The sequence below is a fragment of the Chaetodon trifascialis genome, chromosome 19, assembly GCF_039877785.1.
Source record: "Chaetodon trifascialis isolate fChaTrf1 chromosome 19, fChaTrf1.hap1, whole genome shotgun sequence".
In the NCBI taxonomy this organism is placed as follows: Eukaryota; Metazoa; Chordata; class Actinopteri; order Chaetodontiformes; family Chaetodontidae; genus Chaetodon; species Chaetodon trifascialis.
This window is the reverse complement of record NC_092074.1, coordinates 359,022-380,898: the sequence shown is the minus strand read 5'-3', so window position 1 is coordinate 380,898 and position 21,877 is coordinate 359,022. Positions and strand designations below refer to the sequence as shown.

The following is a 21,877-nucleotide window of genomic DNA, read 5'->3' as shown; positions in this document are numbered from 1 at the left end:
ACGTTTGGGTCTGCCAAGTCTGTCCCGCTTCTTCCCCTGCCAGCGAATCCAACTCACCACCAGGTGGTGATCAGTTGACAGCTCAGCCCCTCTCTTTACCCGAGTGTCCAAGACATACCGCCGAAGGTCAGATGATACGACTACAAAGTCGATCATTGACCTCCGGCCTAGGGTGTCCTGGTGCCACGTGCACTGATGGACACCCTTATGCTTGAACATGGTGTTCGTTATGGACAAACTGTGACTAGCACAGAAATCCAATAACAGAACACCACTCGGGTTCAGATCGGGGAGGCCGTTCCTCCCAATCACTCCCCTCCAGGTGTCACTGTCGCTGCCCACGTGAGCATTGAAGTCTCCCAGCAGAACAATGGAGTCCCCGGTTGGAGCACTTTCCAGTACCCCTCCCAGGGACTCCAAGAAGGCCGGGTACTCTACGCTACTGTTCGGCCCATAGGCCGAAACAACAGTGAGAGACCTATCCCCAACCCGAAGGCGCAGGGAAGCGACCCTCTCGCTCAGCGGGGAGAACTCCAACACATGGCGGCTGAGCTGGGGGGCTATAAGCAAGCCCACACCAGCTCGCCGCCTCTCACCGCGGGCAACTCCAGAGTAGAAGAGAGTCCAGCCTCTCTCAAGGAGTTGGGTTCCCGAGCCCAGACTGTGCGTGGAGGTGAGCCCGACTATCTCTAGCCGGTACCGCTCAACCTCCCGCACTAGCTCAGGCTCTTTCCCCCACAGTGAGGTGACATTCCATGTCCCCATAGCCAGAGTCGTTGTCCAGGATTTGGGTCGTCGGGGCCCCCGTCCACGACTGCTACCCATTCCACATAGCACCGGCCCCTTCTGATCCTTCCTGCGGGTGGTGGGCCTACGGGAAGGCGGGCCCACGTCGCTCCTTCGGGCTGTGCCCGGCCGGGTCCCGTGGGCAAAGACCCGGCCACCAGGCGCTTGCCTGCGAGCCCCAACCCCAGGCCTGGCTCCAGGGCGGGGCCCCGGTGACGCCAATCCGGGCGACGTACGCTTCCTTGTCCACACAGAAAGGCCACAGAAATTGCACAACCTTACTAATACACCAATGTCTCAGATTAACGTTTGTATTTGGTGGTTAATATTTGGTGCTGGGCAGGCAAACTTGTGTTAATCATTTAATGAAAGCGGTTTTAGTAATGGCATTCATTCATTCATTATTAATTGAGCTTAATCATTCAAACACCATTCAATTCAGCCATGTCAGGTTTAGCATCATTTTGCCTCCGTTATTATAAGATTTCTGAATGTGACCTTTGCAAAGTTGCAAATTAATTAGGCAAGTCTTGAATACCCTCAAAAGACTAAGCGACTACTCTAAATCCTAGAACTGCCTGGCTGTGCAGCAAGTGTGTGATTTGATCATCACCCCTTCTAAAGCTTATGAAACAGTCTGCCATTTCAATCAACTGAGCAGCCTCCCTCTGGTCCCAGGCAGTTTTGGGTCAATTTGCTGTCTTCATAAAAATGTAACAATGTACTTCACTTGGTTTCTCAAGAAACAATCATTGCAAAAGCAATGGTCAATATTCACCTTCATATTCAACAGTTTCCTCTATTATCAGTTATCATTATCAAATCCGTCTAATTTCTCCATTCACTGTACAGCAACATGCTTACTGCTGTTGTGGTAGTCTATTTGTGTATTGTGTTTTCTTTTTTTTATTGTGGTGCTTGTTTTAGTTGTACTTAGTTATAAATGTACCTACAACTTGTCCACATTTGTGTGTTTACTTGACTACATTTATGTCACTTGTAGCGTAGAAGCTTCTCAAAATATGAAATAATGTTGGGTGCCAGACAGGAGAATACTCAAAAAAATCAACCTGCCAATATTTTAACACATACTACGGTAAATGGGAGAAATAACCTGGCAGCTGGCTTCTTAGCTACAAAACCACACAATAAAACACAACTAATTGATGCAGTTATTTTTCTTACATTCAATCAAATATTAATCAAAACATATCAGGTCAAACTCAAATGTCTCTCAATTCAGAAATGTTCATTCATAAAAGAGAAACCAAATTCAAATGAAATTTTCAGACTACTCACCAAAAAAAAAAACTTCTTTACATAAATAATAACAGCTTCATCCTCCAGTGTCCAGTTTAATGCACAACTTCCAGCCCGTCCTCAACACTTGGGGCTCTATTTTCGACTCCGGCCCAGTGGTATTTTCAAGCGGCGCAGGCAGGCGCACGGCGCATTTGGTATTTTGGTAGACTGAGGCGTACAGAGATGCGCCAGGATGGGCGTTGCGGCGCAGTAGGGGGGAGGTGTCGGCATAATAAGCCGGCATTGGAATTTTCGACCATTTCGGTAAAAGTGCGCTGAAAGCTCGCCACCTCAGACCTGGTCAATTCTGTGCGCCGGCGACGCAAGTGGATTTTTGTAAACCGGCGGAGTCGTGCGCTCACCTCACAGTCAGGTTTCCACAGTGTCTGGCATTTCACTGCCATCAATAATTAGCAACAGCCGCAATTCAATGCAACTATCTGAGTCAGCACATACAGTCAGACATAAATGTATATATTTTGATCAGTATCTCACATGACCACATAGAAAGCCCGTTCGGCACACGTAATGGTCACTCAACCTGACTGAATGTACACAGGTGAAACAGAGATGTCTGGTGATCTGTGACTCAAATTGTCTGGTGACAAACGTATATGCCACTTTCCCCGGGTCGGCATATGACTCGTTCATCCGTCGAATTCTAGCATCCCTACAGTCTTTCAGGGGGACACCCCTCTGGATGGGTGGCTGCTAGGTGATAACGGCTATCCACTGAAAACGTGATGATGCCATATATCACACCGTCAATAAGACAGCAGCGTGGTTTTAACAGTGTTTTCAGCAGTGCTCGGTCAGTCATCGAACGCACACTGCAATCAATAATTAGCAACAGCCACAATTCAATGCAGCTATCTGTGTCAGCACATACAGTCAGACCTAAATTTATATATTTTGATCAGTATCTCATCTGACGACATTGCAAGCACGTTCGGCACGCGTAATGGTCACTCACCCTGACCGAATGTACACAGGTGAAACAGGGATGCGAACTAATCGGTTAACGTCGCTGTGCCAACCAGAAACAGCCGTGGCATCCTACAGAGCATATATACTGCATCTATCTCAGAGCACTCGAGAGACAGAGAGAGACAGACACATGGAATAAACGTAAGTGATGATCGTTGTCCACTATTACCCACATCATTTCATTCCAAATACAAATGTTATCATTGTAATGCTTAACGTTATCTACAAAGATGGAGTACATCACTGCTTTGAGGAGGATGAGGAGGAGACCGAGAATTTACCATCTAAGGATCTCATATTTAGACATCAGAATCAGAATCAGAAATCCTTTATTTATCCCCGAGGGGAACTTGTTTTTGTTGCAGTGCTCCTTACAAGAATAGAATTAGAAAAAAATTAGAAAAGAAAGAAAATAGAGAGAACTATGTATATAAAAAGCAAATATAAAAACAAAATATTTATATTGAGTATGTGTGTATATATACTGAGAAAAATTAAACAGTATATACAAACCGTTGTGCAAAGTAATACAAAGGGATGTCAGGAGACATGAGTGACGTCAGTCTCCTGGAAACTTGCCATGCGCCTCGCCAGCGGCGTTCTTAAAGGTGAGGCGAGGAGCTGCTGTGATTGGTGAAGATTTGACTCTGTCAGGCTGGAGAGCCAATAATAAACTGGACCCAGTAATGCAGACCCGGAGACAGGACTTAAAAGAATCAAGAATAAATTTATTAACAAAACGAAAACACAAAACACGCTCACCGAGCGGATAGGGAAACAAACAAAAGGCGCACTCAAAAGGAGTGGAAAAACGAGAGACGAAGACGCACTCAAACTGAGCGGAGGAAAACAAAAGGAGCTCCGACGAAGCGGGTATGAGGCACGCGTGGAAGCGGCAGGAGACACTGAAAGAAAAAACACAGCACACAATAAGTGGCCGGAATGTAGACGACTGAAAACAAAACACTTTCTCTGAAAAATGAGAAGGAACAAGAGATGTAGTACTCACAACCAGATGACCAAACACACTCATGGGAGGACGAGAGAGAATAATCCGGCGACTGGGAGAAGACTGCAACTTCTTTAAGTACTGCAAACAATCAGGAAGTGTGCCCCAGGTGAGCACCTGGAGGTGGAGCCAGCTGTAGGTACAGGGATGCCCAGCCGCGGGAACAGGGGTGACAGACAGACACACACATAGGGAAAAGGAGAGGAGACACAAAAGGAGAGACAGGAAGGTAGGATCCTAACAGTACCCCCCCCTCAATGGTCGCCTCTTGGCGGCCTAGCAGGTCGATCCGGGTGTCTGCAATGGAACTCATCAATGAGGGTGTGATCCAGTATGAAGGATCGAGGCACCCAGGAGCGCTCCTCCGGCCCGTACCCCTCCCAGTCAACGAGGTATTGGAACCCCCTGCCCCGTCTTCTGACGTCTACCAGGCGTCGCACAGTGAAGACTGGACCTCCATCAATGATTTGGGGCGGAGGGGGGGGGGATCAGAGGGAGGACACAGAGGGCTGGAGGAGACAGGTTTAAGCTGCGAGACGTGGAAGGTAGGATGAATCCTCATAGTCTCCGGGAGTTTGAGAGTGACAGCCTGGGGGTTCACGATCTTGGTGATGGGGAAAGGTCCGATGTACCGAGGTGACATCTTACGAGAGTCTGTTTTAAGTGGGATGTTTCTAGTAGACAACCAGACTGACTGACCTGTCTTGTACTCCGGTGCCAGGGATCTGTGTCGGTCTGCCGCTCTCTGTTTCACGCCCTGGTTCCGATCTAGTGCCCTGGTAGCCGTCTGCCAAAACCCCCTGATCCTCTTGACGTGGTCAGCCACTGAAGGAACAGCGATTTCAGCCTCCTGTGCAGGAAACAGAGGGGGTTGGTAGCCTAGGGAGGCTTCGAACGGGGACAAACTACTGGCAGAAGAAGTGAGGGAGTTGTGGGAATACTCCACCCAGGGAAGGAAACGGCTCCAGTCCGCAGGGTCGTCAGCGCAGATGCACCGAAGCGCCGTCTCAGGGTCCTGATTGGCCCTTTCCGTCTGCCCGTTGGACTCAGGATGGAACCCAGAAGTAAGACTAACTTTGGCGCCCAGGGCCTTGGCGAAAGCCTTCCATACCTGCGAGGAGAATTGGGGCCCGCGGTCCGACACGATGTCCGCCGGAATCCCATGCAGACGGATCACGTGGGTGACCAGTAGCTCAGCAGTCTCTAGGGCAGAAGGAAGCTTGGAGAGAGCAATGAAATGTATGGCTTTGGAAAACCGATCCACAATGGTGAGAATAGTGGTGTTACCTTTGGAGGGAGGTAGTCCAGTAACACAGTCAATGGTGATGTGTGACCAGGGTCTGCTGGGGACAGGGAGGGGGAGAAGAAGTCCAGCTGGAGCCTTATGTGAGGCCTTACCCCTGGCACAGGTGAAACAAGCAGCAACAAATTCCCGTGTGTCTGCTTCCAGATTGGGCCACCAGAAGTGGCGACGCAACAGGGAGATGGTGCGATTAGCTCTGGGATGACAGGCCAACCGATGAGCATGAGTCCATTGCAACACCTGCAAACGAACGGTCGGAGGAACAAAGAGTTTATTACGTGGCCCGTTACCTGGATCCGGGTGAAGACGCTGGGCCTCCCTGACCGCCCCCTCAATCTCCCAGGAAAGAGCAGCGATGATGCGGTCACTGGGAAGGATGCTCTCTGGCTCGGTGGTGGACTCAGTGGGAGAAAATTGTCTGGAGAGGGCGTCAGGCTTGGTGTTGCGGGAACCCGGTCTGTATGTGAGAGAAAAGTTGAAGCGGCTGAAGAAAAGCGCCCAGCGAGCCTGCCGGGAATTGAGGCGCTTAGCCGCCTTGATATAGGCAAGATTTTTATGGTCCGTCCAAACCACAAACGGATGTTCGGCCCCCTCCAACCAGTGTCTCCACTCCTCCAGGGCCAGTTTAACTGCTAACAACTCCTGATTGCCCACATCGTAATTCTGCTCAGCAGGGGAAAGACGACAAGAGAAAAAAGCACACGGGTGTAGTCGGTTGTCAGATTCCGCATCCTGTGACAGGACAGCCCCTACCCCGGTGTCGGAAGCATCGACCTCCACCACGAATGGTCTGGAGGGATCGGGCTGAATGAGGACAGGAGTGGAGGTGAACAATGACTTGAGCTTCTGGAAGGCCCTGTCAGCCTCCGTTGACCAGTTAAACCCCACTTTCACAGAAGTCAACTTGGTCAGAGGGGTGGCTATCTTACTATAATCCCTAACAAACCTCTGGTAGAAGTTGGCGAAGCCGAGAAAACGCTGCAACTCCTTCCGGGTCTCAGGGACTGGCCACTCTGCCACAGCTCTGGTCTTTTCTGGGTCGGCCCTTAGATGGCCATCCTGTATGATGAAGTCTAGAAAAGACACAGTTGAGGCATGGAATTCACACTTTTCAGCCTTGACAAATAGCTTGTTCTCCAGCAACCTGGAGAGAACCTGCTGGACATGGTTGACATGCTCTTCTGGGGAATGGGAGAAAATGAGGATGTCATCCAAGTACACAAAGACAAATCTGTTCAGGAAATCGCGCAATATGTCATTAATAAGAGCCTGGAAAACAGCCGGGGCATTAGTGAGCCCAAAAGGCATCACCAGATATTCGAAGTGTCCCAAGGGTGTGTTAAAGGCCATCTTCCATTCGTCCCCCTCCCTGATGCGAACCAAGTGGTAGGCGTTGCGTAGATCCAGCTTGGTGAATACTTTAGCCTGCTGGAGGGAGTTGAAAGCAGAGTTAATGAGTGGAATGGGATACTTGTTACGCACAGTGATTTCATTAAGTCCACGATAGTCAATACATGGTCTGAGGGACTTGTCTTTCTTTTCCACGAAGAAAAACCCCGCTCCAAGCGGAGAAGTGGAGGGTCTGATGATTCCCGCCGCCAAAGACTCCTGGATGTACTTCTCCATCGCTTCCCGTTCTTGTCGTGAGATGTTGTAAAGACGACCAGAAGGCAGCGGAGCGCCAGGAAGCAGCTCAATGGCACAGTCGTAAGGGCGGTGGGGCGGAAGAGACAGCGCCTGTTCCTTACTAAAAACCTCCTGGAGATGGTGGTATGCAGTGGGAACGAGGGAGAGGTCCGGTGGTTCTGGCGGAGAGCAGGGAGACAATTAGCGTGACAGAACGAACTCCAGCCCACAATCCTCCCCTGACTCCAATCAATATGGGGATTGTGCTTTTGGAGCCAGGGGTGACCAAGAACCAGTGGGGAGTGAGGCGAATGAACAATAAAGAACGACAGTTCTTCGTGGTGATTACCAGACACAGTTAATCGAACAGGAGTGGTTTGGTGCGTTACCTCAGCCATGATCCTCCCATCCAGGGCATAGGCCTTGAGGGGCTCCTCCAATTGCTCCAACTGACAGCCGAGGTCCGCCGCCATGTGCTCGTCGAGGAGATTCTCTTCGGCACCAGAGTCAATGAGAGCCCGAACCGGGCGAAAAACCTCTCCCACAACCAGTGTGGCTTGAGCCTGGAGCTTGCGAGTCTTGGGAGAAACAGGGTTAGGAGAGACTGGGCTCGTCAGTATCCCCCGTGTTACTGAGGAGCCTGATCTTTTGGCCATAACGGACAAGCAGGGAGAGCATGACCCGTTCGTCCGCAATAAATGCACTCACCCGCCCGAATCCTCCGTCGGCGTTCGGAAGAGGAAAGTCGGGTCTGCATGGGTTCCGTTCCGTCAGCGAAAGGAGATGAAACGGCGGCGGACCAATCGACTCCAGACTCCAGAGAAGAAGGCGCCGCCGGCTGCCAGCGAGCCGAAAGAGGCACGGAGGATCTGGAGGAAAGACGCCGAGAATGCTCCCTCCGCTGGTTGTCCAGCTGCACCGCCATATCCACCAGAGCATGAATGTCCGTGGGCTTCTCTCGTGTGGCGATCTCCTCCTGTAAAAACTCAGAAAGTCCATGCAAGAAAACTCCCTGGAGGGCAGCGTCATTCCACCCAGAGTCAGCGACAATGGTGAGAAATTCAACCGCATAGTCGGTGAGATTGGAGTGAGATTAAGCAGACGGCTGGAGGCATTGCCTGCATGGTCGGGATGGTCAAAGACTAGTCTCAGACGTTTCTCAAAGTCAGAGAAAGTGAGGAGGCTAATGTCTACCGATGCGTTCAGTGCCTCAGCCCAAATCAACGCCCTGCCTCAAAGCAAACCAAACGCGTAATGCACCTTCGAAGCATCAGACAAGAAAGCGTGAGGACGCTGACGAAAAACGATCTTACATTGTAACAGAAATCCCCGACACTTATCCCTAGATCCATCAAAGGCTTCGGGATTAGTTGCCGGGGAGTCGACAAAAACCGGTTCGGAAGCACTACTAGAAGGCTGGGAGGGAGACGGAACAAAAGAAGTAAGCTGAGCCATATGGCGAGACAGATCGGCTACCTGAGACGCCATATGCTGGTTTGATTTGACTAAGGCCTGTAACAGTTGTTCGTGCTGGCCGAGAAGTGCACCCTGCATGGAAACTGCCTTACGAACCGGATCCGCTGGGTCCATAACTGGCCGGATTATTCTGTTAGGCTGGAGAGCCAATAATAAACTGGACCCAGTAATGCAGACCCGGAGACAGGACTTAAAAGAATCAAGAATAAATTTATTAACAAAACGAAAACACAAAACACGCTCACCGAGCGGATAGGGAAACAAACAAAAGGCGCACTCAAAAGGAGTGGAAAAACGAGAAATGAAGACGCACTCAAACTGAGCGGAGGAAAACAAAAGGAGCTCCGACGAAGCGGGTATGAGGCACGCGTGGAAACGGCAGGTGACACTGAAAGAAAAACCACAGCACACAATAAGTGGCCGGAATGTAGACGACTGAAAACAAAACACTTTTTCTGAAAAATGAGAAGGAACAAGAGACGTAGTACTCGCAACCAGATGACCAAACACACTCATGGGAGGACGAGAGAGAATAATCCGGCGACTGGGAGAAGACTGCAACTTCTTTAAGTACTGCAAACAATCAGGAAGTGTGCCCCAGGTGAGCACCTGGAGGTGGAGCCAGCTGTAGGTACAGGGATGCCCAGCCGCGGGAACAGGGGTGACAGACAGACACACACATAGGGAAAAGGAGAGGAGACACAAAAGGAGAGACAGGAAGGTAGGATCCTAACAGACTCGGCTGTGCCAAACCCACTCCACGCCTTCTCCCCTCCCTCTTTCCGAGTTGCGCCGCTGGGTGGGACTGAAATGAGAAGGAGGTGGAGATGCGCCGGCGGCGCAGCTCACGAAAATACCAAAGTCTGCGCCGCCACGCCCCATCGGCGCAGCGGTCCTGACTTTGCGCCGCGCCTGCGCCGCGCCGGTGGCGGAGTCGAAAATGGAGCCCTTGGTTTGCTTCACTGTTTTCCTTTAATTAATTAGGTAACTGAATCAAACTTTGAGTTATCTCCTTTTGTTTCTGTCTCACTTCTCACTTCATTTCAGTCCTCCTTCAAGCCTCCTTTGTTTGATTTCCCTCGTCTTTTGAGCTCTCAGGTGTGACTGATTTATCATCTCCCTCCCCCTTCCTTTCCAGCTCAGGTGGAAAAGGCTGTTTTGTCATTTCCTTTTCCCCTTCCTGCTACACACTAAACATTTAAATCTGTACAAATAATTATATACTTAAAATTCTTTATTATGATAGTAGTACTATGTAGTAGTAATAATAATAATAATAATAATAGATCATAAAGCCTCTCATAGCTTTCATAGCTTGCCACTGAGAAGACGTTTCCTCACTTTGTTACGCAAAAAATACGAAATTAAAGATTGCTGTGTTCGCCTCTTGAATCAGATGCAGAATAAAGTTATTACAGAGCTCTAAATAGACATGCCTTCTTTCCACATCCACATTTGTCTTTTGGCTTTTTCGCACACCATCACAGTTATGACCTCAACAAATTCTGGTCAAGTGACCCATAACTTCCTAGATGCACATAAACCCTCATACGAAGGACTCCAATTTTTTAAACAAAAGATTTTTACCATGGTATGTTTTTAGGTACATTTTCTATGAACTGTTAACATTTTAACCTCTTGTTTAGATTACATTTTTATCAATTCTTAAATTGCATATTATCGCAAAACCAACATCCCATTAAAATACCGTCTGCAACAGTTACAATCTATGTTTGGACAGTGGGAGGTACAGTGGCCGACAAGGGCAAACGCACCGCGAATGGCAAAACGCTGCAAACACAGGAATGATGCAAAGCCAAAAACACATAAAACAAATGCAACAGAAAAACACCGCAAGAGAATAATGCTGCAATCACAGAAATGAAGCAGAAGCAAAAACTTGCGCCTGCCAAACAGCACTGAGTTGAGGGGGTGACCGGTCCAAGATGGCGGCCCCACGGCTCGTCAGCACCAATAGGCAGTAGCGGTCAATGCGGCGTCTACTCTTTATATCTCTATGGTCTGGTCCTACAGGACCAGTCCATCCCTCAGGTCGAGTCCCCCTTGTGGCCTGTCGCACTTCCGTTTTGTGGAGTGAATTTGCTGCATTTGTCTCTTGCAGTTGTTTTGGGGTTGTGTGTCTTGATATTTGCAGCATTTTTCTTTCGCATTTGTTTTGTGTGTTTGTAAGTTTTTGGCTTTGCAGCATTCCTGTGTTTGCAGGATATCTGGTTTGTCTTTGTGATCAAGAGAATACTGTTTTCTAAGAGATACAGAGACACATGCCCATGAGGTATCTATGTCCGTTTTAAGAAAGCGGGGCTGTCAAAATTGGCCAAAAATTATTATTCCCTCTAAAAAACACATCCTTTTGAACCATTGAATATATTTTTCTCTATTAAGTCCATAAGAGTGCAAACCAATACAATAAACTACTTGTGTATTTATTTCAACATAAACATGTCAAAAAACAAAAGATATACATAAAACTGTGCACAGCTGCTTCCAATTTCACTGCAAGAGATCACAGGTCACAGCAAGATCACCTGGACTCAATCTGCCTCAGCGGCTGCATTCATTCCCTTTTTCCTGTAAGGCAGTTTGAGAGCCATTTTAGAGCCAGTGCTTAATCTAGAAGCAGTTTATTGCATTTCGACAGCCGAAGAACTGGCTCTCGTCCAGGAAAACTGGTTTCAGAGTGGCACCACTTTGTTGTTTTAGAAGAAAGAACTGCTTAGGTCAGGGGCTGGGAACCAGATTATCATGACAAACAGGACCAACTAAAACTATGTGCCTAACCCAAAGAGGAAGAAAAACTAGAGCCTGAGTATGGATGTGAAATTGAAGCAGCAGTGGTCCGTGGAGGAGACAAACTGCCTCCCTGCAGGCTACAGCCTTCAGCTCATTTAGAGGCCGTCTGGGCTCAGCTGCAGTGGCCATTTGCTGCATTATCCTATCCATTATCATCATGTCAACATTGGGATTTAAAAATAGGGGAAATTTTCCAGCGTCCCACCCATGGCCATTCCACCACCAACCACTGTCCACATACACCTTACATTTAGACAAGGGTACACACAGTGAATCATAAAATCACCAAAAATTGGGTTAGCTAGTTCCTATATTAAGTAAGAGACTTCATGTAAGTGGTCACTATCAGATGTCTGGGAATGTAGTCAGCACATCAAATAGGCGGTTCTGTGTCTTGTCAACGTTACAGCCAACCATTGTTTATCTATTTATTTATTTATTAAGAGGTTAAAAATACTGGAGATTTATGGGAAATATTTATGGGGGACAACACTGGAAAAGACAGGTTAAACACAGGAAAATGTCATATCATACCTGCTGCTGAGGTCAATGGCCATCAGGGCCAAACAACTATGTCTTACTAAGCTGCTTTACGAGTGGCCGTGAGCATTTGGCCATAAAAGTTCTTGGTGTTAGCTTCAAGTCAAATTAAGATCTGTTAATGTGATCTGGCTTTCAAGCATAAATTCATGTTCATGAAGGTCCTGATGTTTGTAGAAATCTTTCTCTAAGCCATTTTCTCACATTGAGTGTGGGAGATTTGGCTTCCAACATCTAAATACTGGCCAGACAACAACTAACTCAACAGCCCCTAACACATGCACCTTTTCCTCTTCAGATCTCAGGCAAGATAGAGTAAAAACCCTCAGATAACAGAAATCATCATCAGTCTCCCTCTCTAAATGTTTATCTTTCATACCAACAGTTAAACAGTAAAACACTGTTCATATAGCATTTAGCATGTGAGCAAATAGGAATTTAACATGGGTCACTTGTCTTGGGCTTTCCGACTGTATAATTTTGGCAGTATATTCAGTTGAATAAATGATCAAATTAATCTAAAAAATGTAGGCAGGGATCTACTAGTGATAAGTGTGACAATGCATCCCTCACATGCATGATGGTCATTAAGCAATAAATTGTAAAATACATTTTTACATCAGATTACATCAAAGCATCAGATATGCAGTCTGAGAGAACTCTCATCAGTATGATTATTTTCCAAGTCACTGTTGTTCTTCAGCAGTGTCAGCACTCCCTCTGTGAACAAGGTGACAAATATCTGACGAGCATTTCAGCTCTTTGGTCGAGTCACGTCTGAATGAAGCCAGGACAAACAAAAGGCCATTAGTGTAACAGATACAGGAAGCCAGTGGTATGACAGATTCCAGGTCTGAAAATAGACTGACTCAATGAAAGTTTGAAAATTTAGTTTGAAAAAATGGCTGAAGGATACACAGATCTGCCGTCACCGAGCAAAGATTTACTCCAAAATTTCAGTTTAAGTTTAAGAAATTAGCTTCTTGCTTTATCTGGTGGAATAAATGGATTGTGCATTGCCCTTGTAAAACAAACAATAAAATAAAAAAGAAGAAAGATTATCAGAGCTGTTCAGGGAAGGTTACAGTGCTGTGAGTGTTTTCAGCAAAGAAGGAGAGGAGGGAGAAAAGTTCAGTGGGAAGTTACACAGACATCGCTCTCTCTTTACTAATAACTGCGCAACTTTGACTGACCAAAAGCTTTTCTCTGAATCTTTTTTTTTTTTTCATTTTCCAGGGTGAGAAATCCCAGTTTTAAGTTTCCACTTATGGTGAACAAAAATATCTGTCATTTGACATCACCACAGGGGTGCCTGGTGGCATCAACCAGGACCTGAAGGATGTCACCTCCTGGCATGTATACTGGAGGACAGAACACCACCACCCACAGCGCACCAGTGACAGGCAGTGCCCACACACTATCTGACACCTTCCACAAGGACTTTTCAATAACCTTTAGGGCTCTATTTTCGACTCCGCCGCCGGCGCGGCGCAGGCACGGTGCAAAGTCAGGACTGCTGCGCCGATGGGGCGTGGCGGCGCAGACTTTGGTATTTTCGTGAGCTGCGCCGCTGGCGCATCTCCACCTCCTTCTCATTTCAGTCCCACCCAGCGGCGCAACTCGGAAAGAGGGAGGGGAGAAGGCGTGGAGTGGGTTTGGCACAGCCGAGTCAAATCTTCACCAATCACAGCAGCTCCTCGCCTCACCTTTAAGAACACCACTGGCGAGGCGCATGGCAAGTTTCCAGGAGACTGACGTCACTCATGTCTCCTGACATCCGTTTGTATTACTTTGCACACCCGTTTGTATATACTGTTTATTTTTTCTCAGTATATATATATTGTTTTATATGATGTTCTATATTTTGTGGTATATTTTGTTTATATATATATATTTTTTTATATTTGCTTTTTATGTATATAGTTCTCTCTATTTTCTTTCTTTTCTAATTTTTTTCTAATTCTAGTCTTGTAAGGAGCACTGCAACAAAAACCCTCGGGGATTAATAAAGGATTTCTGATTCTGATTCTGATGTCTAGGTGGTCCTTAGATGGTAAATCCTCCTCCTCAAAGCAATGATGTACTCCATCTTTGTAGATAACGTTAAGCATTACAATGATAACATTTGTATTTGGAATGAAATGACGTGGGTAATAGTGGACAACGATCATCACTTACGTTTTTTCATGTGTCTGTCTCTCTCTGTCTCTCGAGTGCTCTGAGATAGATGCAGTATATATGCTCTGTAGGATGTCACGGCTGTTTCTGGTTGGCACAGCGACGTTAACCGATTAGTTCGCATCCCTGTTTCACCTGTGTACATTCGGTCAGGGTGAGTGACCATTACGCGTGCGAATGCGCTTGCGATGTCGTCAGATGAGATACTGATCAAAATATATAAATTTAGGTCTGACTGTATGTGCTGACTCAGATAGTCGCATTGAATCGTCGCTGTTACTAATTATTGATCGCAGTGTGCGTTCGATGACTGACCGAGCACTGCTGAAAACACTGTTAAAACCACGCTGCCGTCTTATTGACGGTGTGATATATGGCGTCATCACGTTTTCAGTGGATAGCCGTTATCACCTAGCAGCCACCCATCCAGAGGGGTGTCCCCCTGAAAGACTGTAGGGATGCTAGAATTCGCCAGGATGAACGAGTCATGTGCCGACCTTGGGACAGTGGCATATACGTTTGTCACCAGGCAATTTGAGTCACAGATCACCAGACATCCCTGTGTCACCTGTGTACATTCAGTCAGGTTGAGTGATCATTACGCGTGCCGAACGCGCTTTCGATGTGGTCAGATGAGATACTGATCAAAATATACAAATTTAGGTCTGACTGTATGTGCTGACACAGATAGTTGCATTGAATTGCGGCTGTTGCTAATAATTGATGGCAGTGAAATGCCAGACACTGTGGAAACCTGACTGTGAGGTGTTGGTGACGTGAGCGCACGACTCCGCTGGTTTACGAAAATCCACTTGCGCCGCCGGCGCACAGAGTTGACCAGGTCTGAGGTGGCGAGCTTTCAGCGCACTTTTACGCCGCCACCGCAGACCGAAATGGTCGAAAATTCCAATGCGTCGGCTCATTATGCCGACACCTCCCCCCTACTGCGCCGCAACGCCCATCCTGGCGCAGCTCTGTACGCCTCGGTCTACCAAAATACCAAATGCGCCGTGCACCTGCCTGCGCTGCTCGAAAATACCACTGCGCCAACGGCGCAGCCTGCGCCGTGCCAGCGGCGGAGTCGAAAATAGAGCCCATAGTGTCTTCTCCCCTAAAATGTAAGGCTTTATATTGTTGCCTTTTAAGCAGCTGCTCCTTTGTATATACTAGTAAAGACAAGCCCACATATTTCATTAATTACCACCATGTAGCACCCATCCCCATTCTGATGAAGTGCTCTGAGAAACTGGGTCTCCAGCACATCAAATATAGCATAGCCAGCTTGGGCCCTTCACCGATTTGCATTCAGGACCATCTCCAGTGCCCTCCACCAAGTCTTCACACACCTTGAAAAGAAACAACTCCTATATTAGAATGCTGTTTGTTGATTCACTTCCTCACAAACAGATCACAGACAGTTCAGACTGGCAGTCACGCCTCTTCCACTCTAGTGCTCAACGTCTGAGCTCCGCAGGGATGTGTGCTCAGACCCCTCTTGTTCACGCCCATGACTGCAATTAACCACATGGCAAGAGCTTTGTTGTGAAGTTTGCAGATGACACCACCATCATTGGCAAAAACTGACGAGTCTTCATATCACAATTAAATTAATATTGACATTGCATTTACCATGTAAACAGCACTTTCTGGATAAACACCTGTGTAGTTATACATATATACATACACATATGTATTGATTGTATATTGTTTTTGTTTTGTTTTTTACTCTATTCTAATTTAAATATTTGTATTCTTTGTGTGTGTAGCATAACAAGGCTAAGACTTGCATTTCATTCTTCACCTTGATACCTTAGTGATGTGTAAATTGGTTGCTTGAAAATATTTTAAGAACTACTTTATTAGATTTATTTTACACACACACATGCACACGACCTATAGACATGCATTAATTAATGTTGAGAGCTGCTGCCCCCCAATCAAAAGCACCAAAATTGTAATGCTGTCCAATCAAAAGCATCTATGTAGGAAGTCACTGTAGCATCACAAGCTATAAGATAACCTACCAAAGTAACAGTTTGTAGAGGGATAATGTATTAGGAACAATATGTTGAGCTTAACTGATAATACTAGAGTTGTAGATAGGTACAACTCATTTATATATGAAAACATGGACATGTGTTCGTATGTTTCAAAGTGAGTAGTCGTCAGAGTGATTGGAAAATACTGCAACCTTAGAACTTCACTTGATCATTTTGTCTAATGTTATTAGTAGAGGATTTTGTAATTTGAGATCAATTGTTTTATTTTGAGAAATCTTCCCATCAATCTCATCACTATTAAAGAGCATTCCAATCAAGTTTAAGATCAGTTATGTCTACATATTACAATCTTCACTATCAGGCTCGTGCCCCTTTGCCCCTTGATGCCCAAAGTGCCCTTTTGTCAAAGTGATTTTTTTTTTTTTTTTTTTGTAAGTGTGTGTGTGAAAGTCCATCGGTGTGGCCCAAAATAATAATAAATAAAACAAAATGATCATAATTTAGATCTACCTTGGTCAGTCACATGATCCACAACGTGCCCTCACTCTGCCGTAGCTGCCCTGACGTGCCCAGACGTGCCCTTCTGCTAATCGCTGAGCTGCTAGAGACGGCCACTGCTAGTCTAGCGAAACCGAAGAAGACCCAAGGGAGTAAACAGCTGGTCCGGTGAATAGGTTTTGCAGCGGTATTCGCTTGTGTGTATTCTTGCAAGATGACTGACGAAGTGAAGTGAGCAATGAGCATCCTCTGTGTTGTCCAACTCTGCACACACACACACCTCTCACAAGTTATAGCCGCTAGTTAACCACACACAGCGTGCTGTGAGGTAAAGTATGTCAGGCTTTTTTATTTGTTTTTTTGTTTGTTTGTTTGTCTTGTCATGGGCAAAGTGCATTAGAGAGATATCATGTGTTATTCTACTGTCAAGCTTTTTTTTCCCTATGTTTCTAGAGGCAATGAGGCATAGACTATTTTATTTTAATAAAACTATGCAATATGCATATTCACATAATTGTGGACTATTACAATATAAATACAACAATAATAGAAGAATATGAATTTTGATTTTCTCAGCCTCTCATTTGTTTGTTTGTCTTGTCATGGGCAAAGTGCATTAGAGAGATATCGTGTTATTTTACTGTCAAGCTTTTTTTTCCTATGTTTCTAGAGGCAATGAGGCATAGACAATTTTGATTTTCTCAGCCTCTCACTTAAACATATCAGTACTTGTTTGTTTATAACATTTACACACAAATTAAATATAATATGCATTTAAATACATGATTTTTATATCATTTAATTATTTTTTACTTTATTAATTTAGCACTAGGAATAATAAAGGGCAGATTATGAATGGATTAAATTCGTAGCTATACAGTACAATTTTTGAAAAGGTATGAAATGTCATATCAGCAGCAGCAGCCTCCTCACCAACCCCCTCAACAGAAGCTGTTCATTGTACCCCATCAGGTAAAACAGAGACTAATTTTGCTTTGCACTGGCCTCTAACAAATATATGAGGTGTGAACAATGATATGGTATGTTGTAATTCCATGTTACATTCTTTATGAATATGGGTTGCTACCATTCAACCGGTTATATTGCAAGGTATGTTTCTGTATGGTGTTTCAAATTCGTGCTCCATGTGCCCCCTTTTAACTTTGAGCACCTACCCCTCCAAAGGTCTCAAGTCATTTATTAATATTCAAATTTTGCCAGTTGGTTCAATCAGTTACAAATCATCATTTGCTATGACAACTAATGTCTATCCAAGAACTACTTTATGGGTTGCAGTCTGTTTTAATGAAGCAATTTGTACATCTCCACATAGTAAAACATGCTCATCCCAAACTCCCGCACTGCCATTCCAGTTAAAATAGTTTTTCTATTCCAAAAACATCTAAGGGGAAAATTATTTTCAGATTCACCCAACTTCAAGGAGTTTCAAGAATGTATGGAAGCCATAAGACATTACACTTTGTATGTGCTAGACAGTTCAGTGTGGTTTGTATCTAATTCCAGGGTGGCTGGCAGAGTGTGGAGTATTTGTGGAGCTTGAATGGTGTCAGATCGATATGAAGCTCAGGTTTCAGTAGACCTGAGTCCTCACTCGGGACCACATCCAGGGCAGAGGAAAGGCTGAAGTATCGACCAGCGGCTGTTCTTACCTTGATGACAGCCTCTAGCTCATCCGGAGATACACACGGGTGTTTCTGAAGGAAGGCTGCCTTCTCTGCTGTTATGGTGATCTTCTGATTGTTTTCAAAGGGCTGTTCCAGTGCGCGGAAAACCAAGCCCCCTGCCACCAGGTAGGCCACCACCACCACGAATACTGCCAGGACTGTCTTCAGCTTCATCATGGTGAAGGGGGCTGAGCCATCAGCCACGGCCTCCATGCTGGCCACCATGCTGGGGGGTCGGGATGAGACGGAGAGCCGCGGCAGAGTACAGCCCATTGGGTTCTGCATGGTGGCCACGCTGGCATGCACCAGGCTGGACTGAAGCATGCCTGGCTGCACCTTCTTGGGAGGGACCAGGTTGGTCTGGACTGCCACTGAAACAAAGCACAAATCAACAACTGTGTGCTGCAATATCTGCATGATACAGTTATGCTTTGTGCTGATAAATGCTCAGATACGCAGTAGGTGAACAACATTAATGATAAGAGCACTGGCAAGGACAACTTATCTTTTTCAAAATGTGTGCTAATATCTTTGGCCAAAAAGAGTTGGAGAGAGAATGACAAAACAAAGAAAGAAAGTCCTCAAGGCAAATCAGTCTTCCACCATAGTCCGTATGGGGACTATTTTCCTGTTTGATAGAAAGAAGGGATGTTTGTTCCTTTCAGCAAAAGGACTGGTGGAACTTCAGGGCAGACAGGCAGAAGAGAGACTACTCCATCAGCCTCTCTTCTCCACTCCCAGACGAGAACAACAAGAGGTAAACCCTGAACACAAAGACATGACTTCCAAATAATACTGACAGCCTCCTCCTGATGAACTGTCTCAAAGTATAAACCTCCTTGTGGAACTATACCACTCTCTTATCCATGGCTGCTCTTTGTGTTGCAGATTTATTATTAGTGTAATGTCTTCCATGGCATTGGAGGAGCTTTGTATGGCAGAAAATAACTGTCATGATGTCAGAATGATGTCATCATGCTTGGGCATGGAGACTAAACATGAGAAAACTAGAGAGATGTATGAAAGGGGGATTTGCCACCTACATCTCCATTGTTTTCACTGTAAGCCTGCACTCTGTGTCTGGACTTGCAGATTATTGTTCATTTGACTCTCATCCATAAAGCATAAAGCACAATGTTTTTTTCAGCATGTTCATGTGTCACACCGCAATGCATCCAATGTATTTTGCACTCATCAGATTATATCAGAATATCTTTGCCTCAGCTGCACTGATACTGAGCTATTTTGACCACACTTTTAAAAATGTGTCTCTTGCGAGTCCCCCAACTTATGCGAGTCCCCCAACTTATGTGATTCTTGAGTTAATAAACAGTAAAATGGAAATAGCTTTACTTGCCGTCACCTCATGGATGTACCTCATTAAAGGTGTTCAGCTTTAATATAAAAAGAGAACATATTGCTAAATGTCACCTCTCCTGCTATGCTGCTAATTATCTCTGAGAATCAACACAGGCTGTTGACTGTTGTTAAGACTTCAATGTAAGTGTTGATTAGCTCCCAGTGTGACTGACAGTCAGCAGAACAAAAACAGCTGGATTTTTAGATTTCATCATCTGTTCACTAAACAATGTTATGTAACAGTGGGTTGGGGAATCGTGACCGCTGTGCCACATCTTACTGACACTGAGCATACTTAAAAAACAATAATCAATTGCTTTGATTTATATAACTCATTAGCCGCAATGTGCCATTCTGTTCATATGCAGGTGCAGTGATGAACAGCACCCCTTGGAAATCACAGCACTGGTGGTGTGGGAGAAGACTTGAAAATTAAACAATGTTGTCATATCTCCCTCAAAGGACGTGCTGAACATATTATCACATGTACACGCTGTAATGGCTAGATAAAGATGTGCTGATACTGACACTGTGTTAAAACGTGACTCACATGCAGGATTTAAGGGCATCACCCCGGTGGTGGATGAGGTAATGTTTCAAATAGACCCTGTTTACATCTCTCTACTGCATGACATTGAAGCTTTTGTTGACTGACAACAAAGCCTCAGCATGGGCAGAATGGGCTCATGTCATTTTTTTTCGCTGTTCCTTCCTTCCTATGAATCCTTCCTCAGGTATCAACACATGACTCCCTCGTGTTTTGAGCACGGGGGATGCCACAGCGAAGATGCAGCTGCAGTATTCTTCCATAGTAAACTTAAGCATGCAGCACCAGTATTTCCTGTGCTACCATATTTCTCTGGAAAGTCAACTTCTGGTCAGCATTAATGTTTCATAGGCATGTCTGTTGGAGCTGACTGGTTGAAACAAGTAATTCCAGACAGGTAAAGGCTATTAAGGCTGTAGGGAGACACAGTTTGCCAGACTGCAGCATTTCTTAACAAAACACGCAGCAATGAGAAAATCTGAAGATAACTTCCTCACGAAAACAAAAACAAAAACAAAAACAAAAAACAACTGGGAATTAAGCAGGTAAATGCAGATCGGACAGCAATCTACAACACAAAGACACACGGCAGCCTTTACGAAAATAGTATAAAAGACTGACTGTCTAACCTGGTGGGGGGTCCATGTTCCCAGGTTTTCTGGGATTCTCCGTCGGAAATTTCATCTTGGTTCTCCTGGCTGTTGATACTTCTGTTGGATGAAATAGATGTTTTTAATCTTTCAGGGTCTTTTCGATCGATGCCGTCGACTTTAACCGAGAGGAGATGGAGAAAGAAAGGGAGTGAAAATACAGCATCCGCGGTGAGGCTCTGCTGTCGTGGCTGAGGCAGGTTGGACGCAGCACCTCTTCTCTCTTTACCCACGGCGGTCCTCAGGACTCACACCCACAGCTCTCCGCATCAACGTATGCATTGTGTTTATCCTTGGTCGCTGGCAGCGGGAGAAGGGAGTTGGCGTTCTAAGGTTTACATTGTGATGAATTTCTTTCTATTATGTGAAAATCCTTATTTCCGTAAGGATGCGGCGATTCAGCGGCTTTGCGCCGTGAGCTCTCAGCCTCTCTCCGACACAACACCGCTTCTGCTGCGCATGGGTTGCGTCTCAACGCCCCTGCTCAGCAGCGTGCCAGGCTGCGTCGCCACTACAAGACAAGACGTCAGGTTAATGAAAGATAACTGTTGGCCTGGATGAGAGGACAAAACCGCTTGAAAATTCTCAAAATTATCATTCGGGAAGAGCGGAACATCCTGGCACTGGAGGAAGCTTCCTCGCTGGTTCTGTCTCCGATGTTACAAGGCGGTGCTGTCTAAAATAAACTCACTAATCCGAAGTTATGTTGCTCTTGACATGCAGTATATTGTCACTGTAATCTGAGGTAAGAACAATTTTCATATTGTTCACACATAAAGTTAAAAACTAAACCATTTATGTAAGAAAATGTGTATGTTCAATGATATCATTTCTGCATAAATAGAGGATACCTGTTTTGATACCTAAACCAAAGGTGTGTACTGGAGCCAGCCTGTGGTACAGCAATAGCACACGTCAGACAAGTTAACAGCCCTAGACTGACATCCAGTAAGATTACCCAGCTGCAGCCCTGCAGAAGCTGACTCTGCCAGCTGCTACAGTTGGTGGCTGCCATGTAACGTGTAATCATCAATGTATGTGTTGGCATATAGTTTCACACAGTATTAGTAGTAGTTTTTTACATTGAAATACACAGGAGGATAATTAGGAGGAATAAAAT

At 45.7% G+C, this 21,877-nt stretch overlaps 1 protein-coding gene across 1 annotated transcript in view; it reads right to left on the bottom strand.

Annotated features, from left to right (window-relative positions):
- The window catches only part of LOC139347565 (potassium channel subfamily K member 10-like), a 105,252-nt gene extending 83,988 nt beyond the window's left edge, over positions 1 to 21,264 (bottom strand). The window contains exons 1-2 of the mRNA XM_070987264.1: positions 20,737 to 21,264; positions 18,187 to 18,572 (exon numbers count right to left, since the gene is read on the bottom strand). Coding sequence (XP_070843365.1) covers positions 18,187 to 18,572; positions 20,737 to 20,791 — 441 coding nt within the window. The 5' untranslated portion in view covers positions 20,792 to 21,264. The remainder of the gene's footprint in view (positions 1 to 18,186; positions 18,573 to 20,736) is intronic.
- Positions 21,265 to 21,877: the final 613 nt, after the last annotated feature.